Source organism: Cololabis saira, chromosome 6, assembly GCF_033807715.1.
Source record: "Cololabis saira isolate AMF1-May2022 chromosome 6, fColSai1.1, whole genome shotgun sequence".
NCBI classification, from domain to species: domain Eukaryota; kingdom Metazoa; phylum Chordata; class Actinopteri; order Beloniformes; family Belonidae; genus Cololabis; species Cololabis saira.
In genome coordinates, this window is record NC_084592.1 from 28,631,101 (window position 1) to 28,653,458 (window position 22,358).

Genomic DNA, 22,358 nt, shown 5'->3' on the forward strand with positions numbered 1-22,358 from the left:
TTTGAATGGTTTGATATAGAGAGTCGTGGCTGGTGTGTGGTGTCATCCGCTAAATGTCCAGGCCGGAAGACATCTACGTGCAAGTCATACAAGCGCTTCCACTGCAGCACTCCTGAACATGCACAAGGGTGCAAACCTTTATTTTAAGATTTTAAACACAATCAGAACATTGACCATGAACAATACAAAGTCTGGCATCGGGAAAATAAGTAGATACATTATAAAACATACATTGAATGAAGTCCGAAGTAACATAATTATGACATTATCCAAATCCATTTTGTATTAAAGTTATAGTTCATATCCATATAACATATAATATCCATGTAACAGCTCCATGCCACCCTCACCTCTTGGGCCTGCTAAGATTTCTTTTTTTAAATGATGACATTTGTTTTTCCAGACAAAACTAATTAGGGTATTATTTATTTCTTTACAGAGGGATTGTTGAACAAAAAGAGAGAGAGGAAGATATACAAATCTAGAGATACCATCAGTTTTACTCAGAAGAACTGTACCTAATAGGGACAAAGCCACATATTGAATATGCTTTGGAAATGCCGGGGCCTGAATGAACCATAGAGACGTGACGTGGCGCGAACGGTTTGGACAAAGGGACATGTTTCCAAGACCAGCCAACCACGGGGAGTGGCAAAGTCTAAACCACGCCCTCTCCACGTACAGCGTGTGTCAGCCATGTGGCCGTCTTTTTTGACTTGAGGACAGTCAGTGTTTTTCAATTGAGGTAGACCCATGAGCTCATGAAATTCTGTAAAATAAATGCTTCTGTTGAATTTTCCTCCTTCCAATCTTTGAACACACGATCAGACATTCTTTAAAACTGGATCCTGAGAAGAGTTAGACTTCAATGACTGCAAGTAACATTTTGACAAGCGTTTTAAGTTGCCATTGTAAGAGTAAAGATAACTGGGCTTGGGGTTTTCATTGAAGCCATAAAGGTTTTGCGCTGTCAGAGATTGAGCTTGATGAAAGGTAAAAAGTTTCCTATTGCGTGATGCAGCTACGAGTGTCGTCGTCTCATTGTCTTCCCTCTGCTGATGTGGCTTAATATAGATTAATTTCTGTATGTTTATCATCTAAAAAAAGATAATTCCTCCATGAAAGGATGGATACGGGCTGAATTTGTAATATACTATCGCACTATGTAGGCCTACTGCAATTGACCCTTGTTCAAGCCCCGGTTGCTAGGTCGGACAAAACTGTTATTTCTCCCGTCTATGTCACGTTGCGTTGTTGATAGGACCCAAATGCAGGAGAGCAGGAGGCAGGAGTTCCAAAAATGGTGATTTATTCATCCTGAAAACAAAAACAAAAGCACTGCAATGCAGAGTTGAAGAAGAAGAAACACAAGAGCCAAAATCCAAAAACCTGACAGGACACAAGGAGCGTAGAAACAGTACGGACTAGCAGGGAGCAAGGGAAAGACAAGACCAGATATACACAGAAGGGTTGACGAGACACAAATGCGGACAACCAGGGCAGATGGGAACCAGGAAAGTCAAGACAAAACTGAAACACAAAGACACAGGTTTAAAAAATAACAGGAACCGAAACAAACGGTGACAGTCTACTCCCATTGTAATAACTGGGTTTTACATCACTTTATTTCTAATAAATGTACCAAAGAAAATCAACAGCAACTAGATATAAATAAAAAGGAACACTTCTGGTACCGTGTAGTGAGTTTAAAAATGGAGATTCTCAGTGAAAAGGAGATCTTTTGATCAATAGCATGGTGGAAGGGTGGAAGAGTGTGGCTGTCCACGTCGCTTTATTCAAAGTTTTGTAATTTACCGTTGGTTATGGGAAAGGGATGAAATGTATTCCTGTGATTCTCTCTGGGTAGCAGAGGTCACTTTTACAAGTTACAAGCTTAACCATTTTAAGATAAATAAATAAAGCGCTTTTGCGGTTGTATGAATGAATGAATGAAATGAAAAGTTTTAAAAACATAATCCAGTGATTTAAATTTTGATACAAGGCAAGTAAAAACTACGCTTTATCCATTGATATGAACGAGAGAGACGGCTGTTTTGTCCAACCAGATATTCGGCCCGGATGTAGCAACAGAGAATGATTTTTCTGATTGGTCCCTGACTGACCAATCAGAAGGCTGGCAAAGGATCAATTGACAAATTTACACCAGAGACTGTCAGAAAAGGCTGAGAGGATTTTCTTTTTTAAAAGAAGAGAAGATAAAGAAGAAAAAGAAAAAGAAGATTATAGCCTACACATCACCAAATTACTGACATGTGCATTCAGATGGGATTAAAATTATCTCGTGACCTTGGTGTCTGCTGAAATAGCGTAGGTAATTTGTTGAGGAATTTTTACTTACATATCACAGACATGGCACATTTGGACAAGATTAAAATCACAGATGTCCTCTGTGATTACAACAAATGACCACAGGTCCCCCATAATTTTAATCCAGTGTGAATTATAGAGACCTGTTGAGTAATTAATGATGGATAAAGTGATGGACGGATCATCAAACATCCATCTCTCAGAATGGACCTGTTCTTCTAAAACTGAATTGAGATGACTGCCTACTGTCCTGCTGATAATATCCATTGACTAAATTAACTGGACATTGTAGTTGACTCGTTGCTTTTAAACTTGTCTCCCTTTTTTTCAGGGTCAGACTGAGGACAAACACACAACTCAGCTGGCAGAAGGTGGCTGCCAGTATTTGGACATCAGAATCCTTGTTGAAATTAAAATGAGGTTGGTAAAGGACCTTGGAGTACAAAATAAAGTATTTACAATGAACTATGTAGTAATTAAAGGCATATGTAGAAATACCACATCTGCCACATGGAGATGTCTGCTCCTCCCACACGACCACGGTCAGCATCGCCAGCCTTTTGATCACTGGTCCTGAAACTACCACTCCCAGCATTCCTCAGTTCTCCACTTCAGGGACTGCTCCTGTGCCCTCATCACCTTCATCTGTTTCACCTGATCTCAAACTTATACCCTGCACATTCCCCAGCTCTTCAAGTCCTATTGTTTGGTGCTCATTTCCTGTGAGTTCAGTCTAAAAAAAAAGTAACGTGTCCCAGCGTGGTTCTTATAGTCTGACCCAGTGGAGGTGCACTCTGTCGTATGTTACACCAGGGTCTGACACATGAACTTTCTTGTAATATGTGCCCCATGTGCTCAGAAGTTGTGTTGTTACATGGAATACCTTTAATGTTTAACTGAGGCCAGTAACTGGCACAGTATGCCAGTAGACTTTGGATATACTGTAGCTTTTGAAACTGATGCAGGTACATGCTTCTTTCTACAATGACTCTTTTTTCGATCTCCTCCCATCGACTCAAGCTACCAACTGGGTAGGTCAAAAGTTTGCCTTACTCAGAAGACTGTCACCTTTTGTGGCGGTTTAACTTTCTCTTTTAATTTTTTCATTATTTTAATATCAACTATATTTTCCATTAAAAAGAAAAAAAAAAAACGGAGGAGACCTGAGCTCAGTGCGGGGCCCTCCCGGGGTTGGTAGAGGATGGCAATGCCCAGGACTGTTAGGTAGGAGCACTGGGTGATAAAATGGGGAAAAAACTGCAATAAAAATATTTAAAAAAAGAAAAAAAACAACGTATCAGCAAAGAAATGGACCAAAATCCTTGACATGTAATGAGTCGCCAGAGAAAATGAAATTCCAATTTTCTGAGCTTGGTGTTACTTTGGTGCTTTTCTCTTTGTCTGGATAGTCATGTTTCTTCTTGATTAAATTTGACATCAGCCAGGATGTAAACTGCTATTAAATCCTCTGCAATAACGACATGGGCAGTTGAGGGTTGTAAGAGGCGCAGGATATTACAGCCCTGCATTTTAAACAGCAGACATGATGTGATTGATATCATTTGACAGAGTAACAAGGACTGACTGTTCTGACAAGCTTCTGTTTTGAGGATAGCCAACAGCAAAGTGACCAAATGATGATATAAAAAAACCTTGCTGTACATGTAAGTGTGTTATGTGTTTGATTATCAAACACAGGAGTGATGCTGTTTGCTGTTAGATGTTTTATTAATGACCAAAGAGTGAAGCCTGTTGGTTTTCATTACTGAACCAGGATGTCATATTAACTCCTCTCATATTCTGCATAAATCACATGTTTATGCCGTTTTTACGAGACATATGTGTTTTTTTCAGGTTTGCATGTGAACGTTGCGGCAATCCTACATTTGCTAATTACGAAAATGCGAGGGGTTTAATCATTATCCATGATGATCTAATTGTCTCCCAATTGAGGTATATGGTGTTATGTCTTTTTAGGGCCCGAGCACTTACAGTGCGAAGGCCCTATTGTATCTGTAGGAATTTTTCTTTTTTATTCTTTCTTTATTCTTTCTTCTGACGAAAGGAGGGCCTTTTTGCCCCCCTAAACGTGCCCCAAAAGTCACCAAATTTTGCACGCAAGCCAGGCCTGGCGAAAAATTTGATATTTAATGGTTTGCATTAATGGGCGTGGCAAAATGGTTCAACAGCGCCCCCTAGAAAACTTTGTGCTTCAAGCCCCACAATACGGTTTGACGTACATGCACGAAAATCACTACACACCTGTATCATGTCGCAACTTAAAGAAAAGTCTTTTGGCGCCATGGCCGAAACCGAACAGGAAGTCGGCCATTTTGAACATTTTGAATTAATCGCATAATTTTGGCGCAATTTATGCCATTCCTTCGGCAGTTAATATGACCCGAAACGTAAAGTGCACCCAGGTGTGTTATACATCAAAATATGCGTCTCCACCCTGAGATGACGCGCATTACTTTTCTCTTTCAAAAGCGTTACATGGTTTGCATTAATGGGCGTGGCAAGATGGCTCAGCAGCGCCCCCTAGAATACTTTTCTCTGCCATAACTTTTTAATGATTTGACATAAAGACTCGTGGGTGGTGTCACCCGACTCGGTTTTGAGTACTTGACCTTCATTGGCATGAATTAGCCCCGCCCCTTCTTCTGATTGGTCGATATTTCATAGTCCCTATTTTCTGCCATAACTTTTGAATGGTTTGACCTAGAAAGTCGTGGGTGGTGTCATTTCTGATATGCTTATGGGGGGTGGTCGCCATGAGTGCGAGGGCCTGTTCATCGCTGCTTGCAGCTTTAATTTTATCATTAGTTTTATTATTCACCTTTGCTTTGACATATTTCAGTAATGGTAAATAAGCAGTCCTGTATTTGGTTGATGTGTAAACATTAGTCTGCTCCTATGTACAGTATTTATGTATTCTTTCATTCGTGTACAATTTTAGTGTTTTAAATGTGAGATCCAGGTCAAGAGGAGCTCAGAAGATTTCTCTAATTTTTATCAGTTTTTAGTCATCAGCCGGGCGCAATGAATTTGAAATTCTTTGTGATTAAAGTTACCTTGTAGCGTAGACCAACACTTTTGTAGGTGTAAAAAAAACCACAATAATGTTCTCTTTGTACTTTTATGGGATTTCTAAGAAATAACAACTATTTATATCAATAAACAATTCCTAGTACACATTTTCTCTCTCTGGATTTTCAGTCAACACACACAAATCTATTTTTCATTTGAATTATCAAAATCCCTTCCAATTTTGTACTTCTAACAATATCAAAATAATCTTGTCATTATGAATACATTAGGTAAGTTCATGTATTTTTGAGTTATTTGATTGATCTTTAATGATTCTTTGGTGTGTATAAAATTTATTTTTCTCCTTTTTTGATTATTGTGGTGGTACAAAGGTCTCAGAAATCCACCTCTCAAATATGATACAACTGGCATTATAGGGTTAAACATGTAAGATGTCTGACACTTGTGTTTCAAAAGCATGTGAGGTAAAACAAAATACCGAATTTGGCCACTAAACAGTGTTGGAAAATATTTTTTATTTTGCAATGCTGGTAAAGTATCCACTGTAATTCCGAAACATAGCAAACACAGTAATTACTAAAACGGATAGAAAAGTGATATGGTTTTTCCAAACAATCCTTTTGGAGCCCTTTCATTACTATCACAGAAACACAGCTCGTGGATTAATACCTCCAAAGATCGAGAACATAAATAAACCAGTCACAAGTTCGTTAACACACCCATATACTTTGATAATGTTATATCAAAGACAAGTTATACAAAGTAGCAACATAGATGGCAAGTGCATTCCTTCAGAAAAAGTTGTACACACATTGCCAGCACAAACATTTCTATATGACAGCTCAAACAGTACAGACACCCCAGTAACAAAGACGCCTACAGTGATATAAAAAAGAATATCTTCTCAAATACAATATTCATAAAACAAGCTTCTACCTAAAGTCAAGTACATTTGTTGCAAATGATTTATTTGTGTACAACCAGCTTGGAAACTAAATGAGTAGGATTCACGACATGAGGATGGGCACGGGAAGTTGTCCAACACTGGAAAACATGTAACATTAAAATTTAAAAACCTTTCCATTTCTACGATGGCTCGGGTGGACTGGGAGAGGATGTGACACTCAGTCGTCCAACATAGTGCACAGTGCTGTGGTGTAGAAATCCAAGGAAGTAGGCACTTGGACACAATCAACTTCTGAACCCTTTTAGAAAAAGGAAAGCTTATATTGACTTTGTGTCCAAACACTGTTTTGCTACAATCAAATCAAATGTGACAAAGCATTCAAATTATTGAGCTATTTGTTTGGTGCAGCAGTTAAAAGGAAGAGAAGTCAACAGGAAAAAAAATGCTGTTAGACACTGGAATACATTCAAATTTAGACTCCAGGAACATCGATTCATTTAACTTTTTTAAAATATTGCGGTCATTCGTGATGGCTTATTGTGTTCCTTGTGCTGTGTTTCCCAACTAGCTGAACTTAGCCAATGTCTGCTGGGTGTTACAACCATAATCTGTATAAAAGATTGATTGACTGGTGTTACCAGTCCAGGGTGTCCCCCCACTTTTTTTTCCAAATAAGAGTTGGAATAGGCTCCAACAGATCCCTGTGACCTAAATAGTAATAAGCAGGTGGAGATAATGGATGGATGCATGGATGGATGGATGGACAAAACAAACTAAACAAACCCCTATGGCATCATATAAACTTTAAGAAGTCTTTCATTTTAACTTTTTTCTGGCCTCTGGACAGCACAATATTATATTTACACAAGATTAATTTAATAAAAGGCAAATTTGGGACACTTTCATTCACTTTCTCCTAACACCATGCCTTAGTTACTCATGCTGAGCCAATGATGGCAACTGGTGCCATCCGTCACGCATTCTGAATAAGTTCAAACATTTTCATTTCTAATGTTAGCGAATCAACATTTGATGACAGCGCTTAAGCAATGCTGTCTGAGCTGCAATGAAAAAACCATCAGGACCCTCTAAAGCAAAAACTGACTGACCCGTCAAAGCTTGGTCCCGCTTGGAGATCAAGGTTAAGTCAATTTGAAAGGGTCCAGACCAACGTGGAGGATGGCTGAGCTGGAGGAAGCAGTTATTCCTGCTGCTGTCGACGCAGGTGGCAGTCGAGCTAGGTAGCGGCCTTCAGCTGTGGGCAGCTGCTGCTTAGCATCTTCCATCTTGGACCTTTCCTGAGCTATGACCTTTCCAGGCCAACTCAGAGCCAATTGTGGTGGTTTGTTCGTATAATTATCAGCACAAGCTATATTTCCTTGAAATAAGAATTGCACTGCGCTGTTAGACCTTTATTCACAGCTCAGGAGTTTCAGTGAAAGAGCTGAGCACTAAGTATCCAAGATGATGACAGCTAGGCAATACCATCATAGATCTGCAGTGCACCAGTCATTTAAAAAAAGCATGTTCCTAATTATGCATATGTTTGTGGCTTTATATGATTTTAGCAGATGAGGTACATAAACACACAACCATCCCCCACATATAGCTGTCTTCGATGTGAAATCCAACTATGGAAACCAAAGGCATTTTTTGTAACCGCCTGTAAATATGCGTTTTTTTTACTTTTTTAATATGTAAAGTACTCAACAGTTGAAGTAAATCAAAAGCCTTCTTACAAGTTATGCAAGAATTCTGATGAAGAACTATCAGCAAGAACTCACTTCCTGAGCCATCCCCAAGTGGACAGACGAGGAACTGCAGTTTTCCATATTTTGGGACTGTGTCAAAAGAGCAGGCTGATGTATCCTCTTGGTTGAAACATAAGTGCAACCTTTTTAATATGAGTCTGTAAGTGTCTGTAAGTGGTACAGATTAAGTATGGATGAACGAAAGTTGCGATGTATGTTTTTCAAAGCCAATTAAAATGATTCATAATCCCCACTCCACACCAACACACTGAAAAAGTCTGACCTTCAATGGAAGGCACTGCTACTTTTGTCAGTTTAACACGTACTAATGTCACTTTGAATCAAAAGACTGTGTAACACTGAACGAAACCAACCGGCTACGCTGCACAAAGAACTCCAGATGCATGTACAAAAACAAACGGGTGGATAATGTTTCCAGCATTCACGCCACCCTGTGACAAGAGCTGGCCTGCCAAAAATAATTTCCTTGACACGTAAGCTCACATGACACGCTGCGATTTGGGGGGTGTAAACATGGTGCCCTCCGTGCTCCTTTTTAGTGGAACATTAATATCCTGTTCTGTATAGATTCCCAAAGACATTTATGTGTGTTTTCAGAGCCATAATTCCCTCTTAACTGCATGGCTCAGTCTTGCCGCTCTCATTGCCAGCGCAGCTGAAAAAGCCTCTTTGAGTCACTGAACCCATAGACCTGCCAAATGAAGTACAACTAGCAGCAATACATATATATTTTTGCATGAGTTAGTTGGAATAGGAAAAAGAAAAAAGAATTAAGCAGATGTTAAATACCTTATTTCCAAATAACAGAGCCGCCAAAAGGCGTTTTCCTTCACTCATTGGTCGGTTTATGATTAAATTAGCTGGAAATTCCAAAAATTCCTGCATATTTTGCGATCTTTGGGAATTATATGTTTATTAGTATATGTCTATGTGGATACAGGCTGTAGCCTTGTCTCACAGGCAGTAAAAATATATATGTAAAGATGTTAGCGTATATTAAAGGAGTCTAAACCCACCCTGTTTTACTCTGAAAGAAATTTCAGAAAGTCCTGTAAGAAAAGGCTTTTTAACTTTGCATGGTGGAGGCAACTGTACTGAAAAAGGTTATTTCCCAGAGGTTAAGGGTTAATTGAAACTGCACTTCCAGACTGAACTGCAGCATCTGGAGCAAGTTTATATATTATCCAAAATCTCATAAAAGAGCTTTCACCTCAAGAGTAGGACATAAAAACCATAAATCAGGCAATGCAGACTAACCGGGAAGCATTTCCCTCCTCGTCCTTCATCTCCGTCCAGATTCAATATCACTGGGGATCAACATCAGAGTGGGAAAATGTATCTCTCCAGCATACAGTACATCTTTCATCTTTTCCAGAAATACTGGTTTCAGTTGACCTGTGTAATTAATGCTGTCACTGTGGTCCTCCCTGGTGGCTGTGCAACATTTACTTATATTTAAGGGGACATAGGGGGGAAAAAAGGTTTTGTGCATGAAAGCAAATATTTAGCTGTATCAGTTCGCTAGCAAATCAGCGAACCGATACAGTTTGAAAGTATGTTATTCAGTGAGCTGCTCAGATCTGCAGGATACTGTGACATCACGGGATCAGATCAAAGTAGAATCATCCAGCTTCCCCATCTTTATCTCCACCAGACGTCACATCATTTTGCATTCACTGTTGCTCTTAAATGGGTAGCGTAAACACTGATTTCGAAAGCTGCGGACAACAAGGGGTGGAGACAAGCCAAGTATCCGACTCCGCCCCCTAAACCAGGTGCTATGAACAGAGATGTGAAGACATGGTTAAAAACGGACCAGTTGTCACAGACATTTCATAAAGACCTTCAGGAAAATGTGTCAGCTTGGGAAATAATGGCTTAATGTGTTAATTTGATTAAATCTAAATAAATATTTTGCAGTGATTCAAGAAATGTAATATAGCTAACTAAAGATAAAAATAATTTCTTCTCAGCTTAAAAAAAATAATTAAAAAAAACATGTGTTGCAACAGCATTTGTCACATTTCTTCCGACAATTACAGACACAGCCACCACGGCCACCACGGCCACCACGGCTCCTGAGTTCCCCAGGCCTGCTAAAGAACAGTACTGATGGTGTCAAAGTCCTTGCTGATCTGAGAGTTGCTGGGCAGGGACTTGAGGTACTCCAGGTGCCTCCTGGCATCTTCCTGATTGTGCCTCACATAGTAGATGACATAAGCAATCACCATGGTGAACCACCCGAACATGGTGACGAACATGGCTACGTCGGTGGTCTTATGGTGGAAGTTGCAGAAGTTGATCCCTGAGTCCAGCACCTGGATGACCGGCTTGCCTGCATACTCATCTTGCACCGCTGTGTGGCAGACGACCTCGTTCACCGTTTCGGGGTCCAGCCTAAGCTCCCTCAGCACCTCCTGCAGCGTGCACTCACAGTGCCAGGGGTTGTTCGAGAGGCTGATTTTTGCACGCAGGCGGACGAATGCCTCTTTGGGGACGCTTTGAATGCGATTGTTTGATAAATCCAGCACGAGGAGGCTGTCCGGAACACCTTGAAATGCTCCGACGTCCACGGTCTCTATGTCATTGCTGGACAGGTCCAACTCCTGAAGGTGGTGGAGTTCTTTGAAGGCATGGTTGGGGATGTGAGTGATGTGGTTGGCTGCCAAACGCAGGATGGCGGTATCTCTCGGTAGATCAGATGGGATCTTCTCCAGGTTTCGTGACATGCATTGGACCACTGTCAAGCCATTCTTCTCTGTGCACTGACAACTTGTGGGGCAAGCTGTCACTGATGTATCTGCAAGAAATGTTCCAAACAGAATAACCCAAAAAAGAGAAATGCCACTGAACATCAGGGATTTCTCAGGCATAACAAGTCCTGTTAAGTCCTGCATATTCAGCAGTGACTTCCAACACGGCCTGTCAGGCAAAAGTAATCATAGTTAAATCAGCTTTATTTAACGTTAAAGGTGATGGTCTAGCTTGGCTACTTTTCATAATGCCAAAACGATCACTTCATCCAAATAAATCTGCTTACGTATCCAGAAATGATCCATTTAAAAAGATTTGAAAGCATGTCCTATTATCTTTTGAAATATATTTCAAAAGACCTCGACCAAAAATTGCTCTTGCTTGCCGAACATATTCCAGTTGCAACCTGTTATCTCTGATTTGTTATGAGGGCGCAGAAAGCTTCAGGAGGCAGACCAGGCGATGCTGGAAACCACACGACATGTTGTATGCTGAAAAAAAGATCAGAAAAGTGGTGTTAGTCTTCTGAAAGAAAATGAGTAGGTCTCACCGAAGCTTACAAAGTGATAAACACAGTGTCCTTTTAAGGCATCAAACCAGACAGTGCCCCTTGAAACATAAATTAATCTTTAAAACCAATTACCTTTGTCTTTCCAAATGGAACACCCTAAATGCTATTCCTGCAGTGTTTACAAAATATGTAATGTGATTACTGAAAAAAATCCATTTCACTCCTGCGAAATCTCATAAACCAACCGGCACACTTGCAAACATTGCCTCTATTTTCTCATTCAATTAAGCAAAGTATAATTTTGCATCGGGTCTTAGGGCCCTGCACATATTCATCTTAATTATAAGATATAACAGACATAAAAGGAGGTACAAACAACAACACATCCACCTCTCCAACAATTATGCCATCATTTTTTTTTATGTTGATGTGTTTGCGCAGCTCTTTCATTTCAAGGTCTGCCATCTCTCATTTACAGCCCCCATGATAAGAATAGCCATGGACTCTAAAATGACTCCATCTGTCTTGCAGGACGCTCATCACTTCTGGAATGTGCACCCTCTGCTTGGCTAAACTGATCACACAATCAAACCCCTGGTCGTGTTCGAGGTCATCCACTGTCGCTGCTCCTCGTTTTTCTTGTCGTCTTCCCTTCCTCTGGCGAGCGCTCCCTCTGCTTCGGGCCACATATCAGCATCTCTGTCGCTCCCTCCCGGGGCTCGAAACGGGCCCGTGACGTCTTGATTAAGGCTGATTTATGGTTCCGCGTTACACCAACGCAGAGTCGACGCCGTAGGCCACGCCGTACCCTACGGCGTATGTTCTGCGCAGAACCATAATTCAGGTTTTAGTGCGAGTTCAGCGGGAGGCGTGGAAAAGATGTGACACAGACACACGACCAAGTGCCGCAAAACAGCCAGCGGTCTGGTGCCCCAGCTGCATCCTGGAGCCATGATACCCATTAGGGAGCTGATTAGTGTGGCTTAAGCTTTTCTTACCAGTATCACCCAGCATATGTTTTGTTGTAATCTTTGAAAAAAATCAAATCACGTGTGCCTTTTCTTTCCTCCCCTTACATGTGGGCTGTCTAAGGGGGACAAAAGTCCATCTTAATAGGCAAACCTGGGGCTAGACTAGAGGGTATTATTTCTATTTAATTGGAAGAAACCTGGAGTTTTGAGCAGTCATCCTGAAAATGGTAGTATTGGGGATTTGAATCATATTCCGATGTTTTTTTTTTTCTTAATTGGAGCAGCTCCTAATTCGGGAAAAATCAGGATACAGAACTAATGAAACAGTATCCTTCATTGGCTCAACTTGCTGTTAAATGTGCTAAAAAAACACTTATGAATGAGCGTGTGTAGGAAATAAATCCCCCGTTGAAGTTCCATCACAGTTTAAATAATCATACACCTTTTCTGGAAACATTTTAAATAGGGACTGAACGAGGAAAATGACCCACCACTTCAAGGCGTCCACGTTTCCTGCGAGAGAAAATCCCGGTAAAGTTCCTCAGCAGGGAAGTTCCAGCACATTTCTCGGAAAGAAACCATCCCCATCGCCCGATGCGACATTCTCCTTTTATTCAGTGTGTTTTCTTCCAAACAGCAGCAGTCTCACTTGTTGATGGGGAAGGTGCTGGAAGCCGGGGTCCGAGCGAAGAAGCTCCGCTGCTCCGCTGCTCCAACAGCTCCAACAGCTCCAACAGCTCCGCGCTCAGAGCCGCGCGCAAAGGCGCACAGCGAGGATCCCGGAGAGCGCAGGCTGGACTGCTGTCTGTCCTCCTGCTGTCCTGCTGTCCTCCTGCTGCGGGAGGGAGGCTGGATCTCCCCGCCCGACCGTCTAACTGTCCGTCTGTCGACCTGCCAGAACCCCCGCCCCCGCGGTCCCCGCTGTGATCTGCGAGCAAATGAATCCCCCCAAAAATGTAGAAGCCCCAAACCAATCCAAGGCGACACACGGTAAACACACCAGGTTATCTGTTGATTAACTAAAAGAGAACAAAATATGTCAAAACTGTCATTTCGTAAAAAGTTTGCCATGGGCAGGGATTCTTTTTTTGTGTTTTTTGTTTTTTGATTTGATTTGATTGGGGGGATGGTGGATTTTATCATATGGGGACAGATAATTTGTGTTGATTACAAATAATAAAATATATTACAAATAATAGCACTGACCAAAACACCTGCAGAAATACTGCAGGAACGACATAGCAGCAGTTAAATGCAGCCTTCTGTAAGCTTTAAATATCCACTGGGCTTACATCAAATACATCAAAACACAACAATAAAAAACAGTTCTCTGAACTTATCAATATGACTCTGTCCTTCACAGTAAAATGGTTCACTGCAAAAACTCAAAATAAGAATATTTGTCCTATTTCTAGTTAAAATGTCTCATTTTAGTAAAAAATCTTATTACACTTAAAACAACTCATCACTGGAAAAAAACAACAATTTTCACCTGTTTCAAGTAGATTTTCACTTGAAATAAGTAGAAAAATCTGCCAGTGGAACAAGATTTTTTTTGCTTGTAATGAGAAGATAAATCTTGTCCCACTGGCAGATTTGTCTACTTATTTCAAGTGAAAATTTACTTGAAACAGGTGAAAATTGTCAAATAAGTTATTTTTATGGTGTTATTTTTCTGGTGATGACTCTAAATGTTGAAATAGCAGTAAAACCACATTCATTGATGAAATGACATAAGGGATGGAAAGGAGGGATGGCAGTTTTACTGGGGGGACGATTTTTACTGTTTTTATTTCAGGGGGGATGCCATCCCCCCTCATCCCCCTTCAACTCGAGTACTGCACACACACGCACACACACACACACACACACACACACACACACGCACGCACGCACGCACGCACGCACGCACGCACACACACACACACACACACACACACACACACACACACACACACACACACACACACACACACACACACACACACACACACACACACACACACACACACACACACACACACACGTGAATTGGTCTCCTGGAGAAGCTATCAAAACCTTATGGTAGGAGCCAATGAACATAAACAGTAGACAGTAATACATTATGGCATAACATTACAAACACTTAATGTGAAACATTTTGTGGTTCCGAATTTGTACATTTATATATATGAGCTTAACAATTGTTTCTTTAACTGGCGTTTGAATATGGAGATGGACTGTGACTTTTTAGGGCTATAATTCAACTCGTTCCAAATCTTTGGTCCCTGACACACAACACTCATACTTGTTCCCACAAGTTTACGTTGTTTTCCTATAATAAGGTGTTTATGTCTCGTATTGTGGATGAGCTGGGGAACGGAGATTGGGATGAGTTGAGTTAGGGCCAATCCCAATACACCCTCTACTTCCTACCACTAGATCTGAAGATACAACGCAACAACGGGCAAGCAAGTGATTATGTACATTAACTGAGTGAATATTATGAAAGTAAAATATATATTTCTCGCTAGAAATGTAATCAAAATGCAATTTTATGCAGAAACTAACTCAAAATATTGATTTCATTCACTAAAAGATAAGAAATGTCTGCCATGTTTTATTTATTTTTTGATTCAGTGTGAAAATGATGACGTAAAGCATTCTGGGAAATATTTCTGGCCCTGAAGTCAGCATCTGAAATCCCTCGCTCTGAAGGGCAAGATTCATATCCACTACCCCTCGTTTAGGCTACCCCTACATGCAAAGAGGAATTGGGACACCACTACCCTCACGGGAACGCGCAAAATTTAGGGGTAGTGTTGAAAAGTAGGGGTAGGGGGTGTATTGGGACTGGGCCTTAGGGCCAATCCCAATACACCCCCTACTTTCTACCACTAGCCCTACTTTCTACCACTAGCCATCCCTCACTACCACTACCCCTAAAAAAGAAGCCACAGATTTTAGGGCACTTGAAATCTTCCCAGGGCCCTGTCCCAATACTCCCCCTACCCCTACTTTTCAGCACCACCCCTAAATTTTGCTTGCTACGTCACTGCGTGGTTTACGTTCGGGTACGTAAGCGACTGCATAGTTACGTTTGCACATACGTCACGCTATATCAGGAAGCCGAGAGCCAAAAGCTGTTTTAATTTCCGCTGTAGCGCTGTTAATATGCCACTTTATTAAGTTTTAATATTTTTTCAGGCAGAAAAGTAACCGTTAAGATCCACAACCTGGGCTCAGTTTATCCAAATAACGCCTGTTAAGAAATTTGATCCGATGTTTTGGGAGAAGAGCCGCCGGCTCGGAGCAGCAGCAGCTCACGGCCGGGTCAACCTGCGCCGTCGTCCCGAGGAGAAACCTGCAGCTCTGTGGAGAATTACCGCTGGCTGAAATAAATCATTTAGGAAAATAAATGTGGGTTTAATAGATGAAAACCCTAGCTGCGAAGGTCCAGATTCATATCCACTACCCTTGTTTTCCACACTCCCCCTAGGTGAAAAGAGGAATTGGGACACCACTACCCTCACGGGAACGCACAAAATGTAGGAGTAGGGCTGAAAAGTAGGGGTAGGGTGTGTATTGGGACTGGGCCTTAGTCTGTGATTCAAAGCTGAGACCACCTGATATATTGTACAAGCATTATGGAAGTAGTTGTATTCTTTAAGGCGAAGAATACCATAGTGGGCAAACAGATAGCGAGTAGGTGAATTAAATTCAGTCTAGGAGATGGCACGGATAATTTTTTTCTGTGAAACTTCTAATTTTTTTAGATGACTGGGATAAGTATTACGCCGAATAATATTACAGTAATTTAAATGTGTTTCTTTGTAGGTTACTGACAGGGCTGCTTCTAGCTTTTTTAGGGCCCCATGCACAATTGTTTTCTTTTTTTCCTCATTGTATTTCTCTTCCTATTATGCAGGGAGGAATCAGGTTTGATTCATAAATTAAAGTTCAATCTCAAGTTGAGCTGGCAAAATAAACATAGATAATTAACATAAACTTAGTTGAGGCAGGCTGAGCCGGCAAGTCGGGGGATAGGACCCTTTAAGGAAAAATAATTATGCCAGCAGGAGACGGCTAAAATTGCATTAAACTATTTATGAGCAAACACAAAAAAATGAATGAAAAAGTAAAAATGAAATTCAAAGACTGAATTTGTAACTTTATAAACTTGATCATTTGAAAACAAAACACATCTTACAAAATTCAGATTTTATAAATTCATAAGTCATGTATTTTTGTGTTGTGATATAACAGGATTTTCTCTCACTCTCCATTTGGAGCCTTGATTAGAAGGCTCCAAATGGAGATGTGACTGTTTATTTATCTCCTGTTTATAGAGGCTGATCGTTCAACTTGGGGTCCCCCTAGTGGCTACTGTAGCTCGATGCCTCTGCATTGATCGAATAAAGTCAGAAATGGCTATGGCTTTTGATCGTTGTGCGTACCCAGAAGGAATATGGCTGCTCACTAAAGATGTCAACTTTGAATTCCACACCGTATGTGTATGTGTGTGTGTGTATAAGCATTGTGCAAAACAATTAATTGGTTTAATTGTTTTTTTGCAAGATAATCTGAGCTGTCTGGAATACAATCTGGCTCTCTAAAATCTGTACAATAACTTGCTGATTTATTGTGTGAATGGCTAATTGCATGTTATTTATTTCTCCTTGTAGTTATTGTCTCTTATTTCATTGTTTCTGTTGCAATAATCAACCTACCAATGGAACAATAAGTAGAAATTCGCCACCTGGCTATAATATCATACATTTACATGGAAATGATAATTAATATACGCTGTCTCATTAAAAATAAACAACAATAAATCATTAATTAATTCTGTTATTTAAACAGTGAAGGCTTTTCTTACACTCAAACTGTATGCAAACAGATATGTACACAATTTTAAAGATGTAGAACCGAAGGGAGTAAAGATAAAGGATTGAAGAATTAAAAATAATTTGTCTGTGTCTGAACTCCCCCAAACTTCGCTGGATAGTGCACTGACTGGTTCGCGTGGGTCCAAATGTGTACTGAAAATGCTATCAGTCATATGTGCAAAGACCATTGAGTACGAAGTATGTTTCGGGCATTTTCGGTCTTTCCAGACAACTAATGGGATTGTAAATAGCTCAATCTGCATCCACCAAACTAAATCTTACAGCTGTCCAGGATATGTTTAATTGTTTAGTCCAAATTAAATTAATAATAAAATAAATGAATGGCAGACTGCCAGGAGATTTTCAACAAACAAGAAAAACATCATCCATATGCTTAGTTAAACCATATACTTTGCTGCCTCTTGCCTTCCCCATCCTCCCACCCTCCCAATCCCTTGTTATCCTAATGTAGGTCAGCTAGTCCCGCTGTTCCAGGTGTCATCTGAGCTGTGCAGGAGTGCAAGGTTTTCATGGAACCAGTACACCCATTGTCTGATACATGGTGTGCTACCTGGCATGATGGATTGTCTTTTTTTGTGGCACATAACAGCTGAACTCTCCAAACCTATTTTTATGATGAAACACTAACTATTTTCAACTTGTAGAGACCAGAATCTGGCAGTGATCTTCTTATTATTATTATTATATATAATGAGGGATGTATAGGCATTCTATATACAAGACAACACATCTGTAGTTGCCTGCAGCTGTTGCCTTTTAAAGATCTTACAGTGAAATTAAAAGCAAGTCAGGACAATTACCAACACGGGGTACTGACATTTGAATGTCGATGTAATCCATATTCTGATACTCACAACGGATCTTCTTGTTCAGTTTAAAAGGGGTCAGCATTATTATTAAACTCACTGGAGTATTGTTACCAGATTCTGAGGTTCCTCTTTGCATGTGATATTTGTCCTACTTTTTGTTGTCCATGTGATTAATGCATCGTAAAGGGCTATCCTATACACGTCACGGGTTTAGTGTTTACAGTATATAGTACTTGCATTGTTCTTAGTTTGTCTGTCACTGAGTATAGATGTTAAATGTTATGAAAAATGTAGTGGTGTGGGGCCCAGGAGACCTCAGCAACTAATTGTTAATTAAATAAATCCATGCACAAAGTTGTAGCATCACCAAGCTTTTAAGGTGACAAGTTGAATTGTAGCTGAAGAAGAGCCTGACAATTCTCTTGATAGTTGGCGCAGACCACACCATGTTGTGTGTCGTCATTAACTGTAGAAGTGCAACGATGTGGCCACAGTGAAAGTGTCTTTCAAAATATTTGCACATGTATCAAGACACTTTATCCGCTATAATCTGATCATTATTTTTTTCAGTTAATGTTTCAGCTGGAGGCAAAAGTACAGTAACAGTATCATGAAAGATCAAGAAATCTCAGGTGGATGTCCGTATGTTAATAATGATGCAGAAAGGTAGCATGAACGACAGGTCCTTAATGAAAAAGTAGAACACTAAGATGTTCCTCTGGAACAAATCACAACTCTCTGCTCCGGCTACTTACACACAAAATGGACAACAGAAATCAGAGGCCTGTCCGTTACACTAGCAGTGACTGAATTGGCACTTTATTCAAATTACAAGACTTTAATAGGGAGCTGGGCTCCTTTTTGCAGCTGTGACAGCTTCCGCTTTTCTCAATAGGTTTTCCTAAAGTGTCTCTGTGGGAATTAATGCCAGCCTTTATAAGAACTGCACTGACATTGATTGACAAGGCTTTACAACCTCTGTTTCAGTTCATCTGGAGTGTGCTTTGCAGGGTTTAGGTCAGGGCTTTGTGTGGGCCAGTCAAGTTCCTCCAGGTCAAACTTATCAAACCTTTTCTTTATCGTTGTTGGTTTGCACACTGGGGCACAGCTGTGTTTGAACAGAAAAGGGCCTTCCTCAAAATGTTGCCACAAAGCTTGAATCATAGCACTGTCCAAAATATTTTATCCTGCTCAGCTATTAAGACTGCCTTTTACTGTAGGGGCCTAACTCAAACCCTATAAAACCTCCCCATACCATTGTCCCTTCTCCACCAAACTTCACAGTTGACACAATGCAGTCAGGCAGGTAAGGTTCTCAAGGTATCAGACCAGCACAACAAACTACAAGAACGATGGCCAACAATGATGGCTACGAGATACTTATAATTAATAATAAATGGAAGAGGAAAAGAGAAGGAGGGGTGATGGGCACCGCCCAGTGGATCATGTCGGTGCCCCACTTCAGCGTAGGCCTATAGCAGCATATCTACAACGGAGCTATGTTTGAGACTAACTATTATAGTCTTGTTCTATAGCTGCAGCTATGACTACTGACTCTAACACACTAGAGTTTACACTAACTAGATGTTTACTAACACTAACTAGAGGTTTACTGAACAATAACTAGAGGTTTACTGAACAATAACTAGAGGTTTACTGAACACTAACTAGAGGTTTACTGAAAACTAACTAGAGGTTTACTAAACACTAACTATAGGCTTTACTAAACAGAAAGGTTTTAAGTTTAGTTTTAAAGGTGGAGGTGGTGTCAGCCTCCTTGTCCCAGATTGAAAGTTGGTTCCACAGTAATGGTGCCTGATAGCAGAACGCCCGCCCTCCACATATACATTTGGATACTCTAGGAACTACGAGTGAACCTGCACTCTAAGGGCCTGATTTACTAAAGGTTTGCGTGCGTAAAAACGTGTGCAAACTTGACATCACGCGCAAACCAATGTGCAAGCTGATCTACTAACAGCGTGCAAAGAGGACTGCGCCTCTCAAATGAGCAAAATAGCACACGCTGTTCATTTAGTACTTTTGCCCTGATGAATAATCAATATGGGGCGTACGCGGCAGAAAGCGCTAAATACTGGGAGGGGAAAATGCAAATATGTTCATTTACCACTCGCAATGAGATTTACCAAGCCTGAAAGTTTTTGCGGGGATTGTGATTGCGTCTGTGTTTAATACGTTCGAAAGGAAGGTGTTAATCTGCCCAGCATTACGCAGGGATGCTTGTTGGTGCCTGATTTGAGGACTGGGGTGGGGATGGCTCAACTTGTGGTGAGGATTCTCCACATGCAAAAGGAGACATATTTTATTTGAATGTTAAATCGAGTATTATTCAGCAAAAGGTTGCCACAGGAGGCACATTCATTTTTTTAATTTGTGATAATAAATAAATCACGTGTTTTCATGGAGAAAAAAGTGTTTCTTATTGTGCGCCTATACTTGTTCTGCAGTCATACCCCGGTGTTGTGCCGTATTCAGCACCCCTGCCGTGAAAAGCACCCCCTCGTCTGACAAAAACTATATTCTCATTCCGTGTCACGTTCTGTTTAGTGTCCAGTTTTGTGTTAATGATTCATGTTTAAATGCGCTCATGGATTCCACAATAGTCATACTTTCCCACAATCACAGTCACAGATAACAAAAATCGGGTAAATGGTTATTGATGTCATTAATTAATAGCCTGCTTACTGTGTTGTCTTCCATAATATTTGTAAATATATATAATATAAACTCCTAAGTATGTATTTGTGTGAGTGTGTATATATAAATATATTGAAGTGTCAGTGTGTTGTTTTTTTTCTTGGTCTACTTATCATTGAATATACGAGGGGGTGCTTTTCACGGCAGGGGTGCTGAATACAACAATTTGCCTCTTCCACTAATATCTATAACTCCAACTCGTCAAATTTCATTTTGCGCTCACAAAACCGTAAGACGCGCAACACCTCATTTAAATACTGCGGTTTGCACCTGTTATCAATTGCGCACGCAATCTTAGTTGATCACCCGCAAAATACACAACAACAGCACGTGCAAACTTTTTCAGTGCACACGCAATTTAGTACTATTTATTTAGGATCTTAGTAAATCGGGCCCTAAGAACGGAGAGCTCTCTTAGGAACATATGGTACTGTCAGGTCTTGCAAATATCGTGGAGCTAAGCTGTCTTGGGTTTTATACAAGTAATACAATTTTGAATTGGATTCTGAATTTTACGGGTAGCCAATGGAGTGATGCTAACACTGGAGAGACGTGGTCTCTCTTCCTGATTCCTGTCAGCACTCGCTCTGCTGCATTTTGGATCAGCTGGAGCCTATTCAGCAAATTATTTGGACATCCTGCTAATAACACATTACAGTAATCTAGTCTAGAAGATACAAACTTATGAATTAGTTTTACTGCATCACTCTGCAAGAGTATTTTCCTAATCTTTGTGATATTACGAAGATGGAAAACGGCTATTATATGCTTGTCTTCTAGACACCATCAGCGGTGGGAGGGAGAAAAAAAAAGTGTGAATGGAATAGTCCAATATGCAATCAGTCATGTTCATTGCATGATGATGTGACATGAGTTTTCAGCAAGAAAAAATGTTACGCCACTGAATTAGAACGTTGGTGTTTGATCTCCAGTGTTTGATCTAAAAGCACTCTATCTATCCACACTGTATGAAATTATGACTGGTCACAATAGGTGACTGAGAAACACACTGTAAAATACTTTTAAAAATATATGACATTTTAAAAAGACAAAATATTCAATGAGTGTACACTCTACCCTTACATTATACAAATATACATTTAAAATGTCATCTATTCAACGATTGGGTAAAAAATTTAATTAAAAAAACTATTGGTTGAAACTTGTGTTAAAGTAAAATGCATTTAGTTAAATTGCCCTCATGTGACTTTGGACAGGCAGTAACAGGTGTTGTGCAACTCATAGGTAGCTTGGCTGTCCAGTTATCAAGGCTAATGATAATTCTATTAAAGAATTATTAATAATTAATAAAGTTGACTATTTATCAAATTGTATTATCAAAAATGATAATTCTCGTAGGGGCACCACCGCCGGGGCCTTACTCCGGTGGAATTCGATAACTAAAACAGCAGAAAATCAGTCTCATATGATTTTTGAATTATCCTGCAGAACAGCAAATCTTACAGAATAACAGTGAAGGCGTGATGTCCGAACACTAGGCTCTGCTTAAACAAATCAATTTGTGACCAAATCTTGCATGAAATAACAACCACTCATAAAGAAATCAATCAGAGTTTATTTACATACGGGTATCAAAAGAGACGTAAATAAGTACCCGAATAAATCTGATGGCACACGACATTATTATAAA

The 22,358-nt window shown here is 40.2% G+C and overlaps 1 protein-coding gene across 1 annotated transcript; it reads right to left on the bottom strand.

The window, feature by feature from the left end:
* Positions 1 to 8,070: 8,070 nt before the first annotated feature.
* Positions 8,071 to 10,972, bottom strand: LOC133446494 (leucine-rich repeat-containing protein 3-like). The gene has a single exon (XM_061724533.1). The coding sequence runs from the start codon at positions 10,953 to 10,955 to the stop codon at positions 10,155 to 10,157; it is 801 nt and encodes a 266-aa protein (XP_061580517.1). The 5' UTR covers positions 10,956 to 10,972; the 3' UTR covers positions 8,071 to 10,154.
* Positions 10,973 to 22,358: the final 11,386 nt, after the last annotated feature.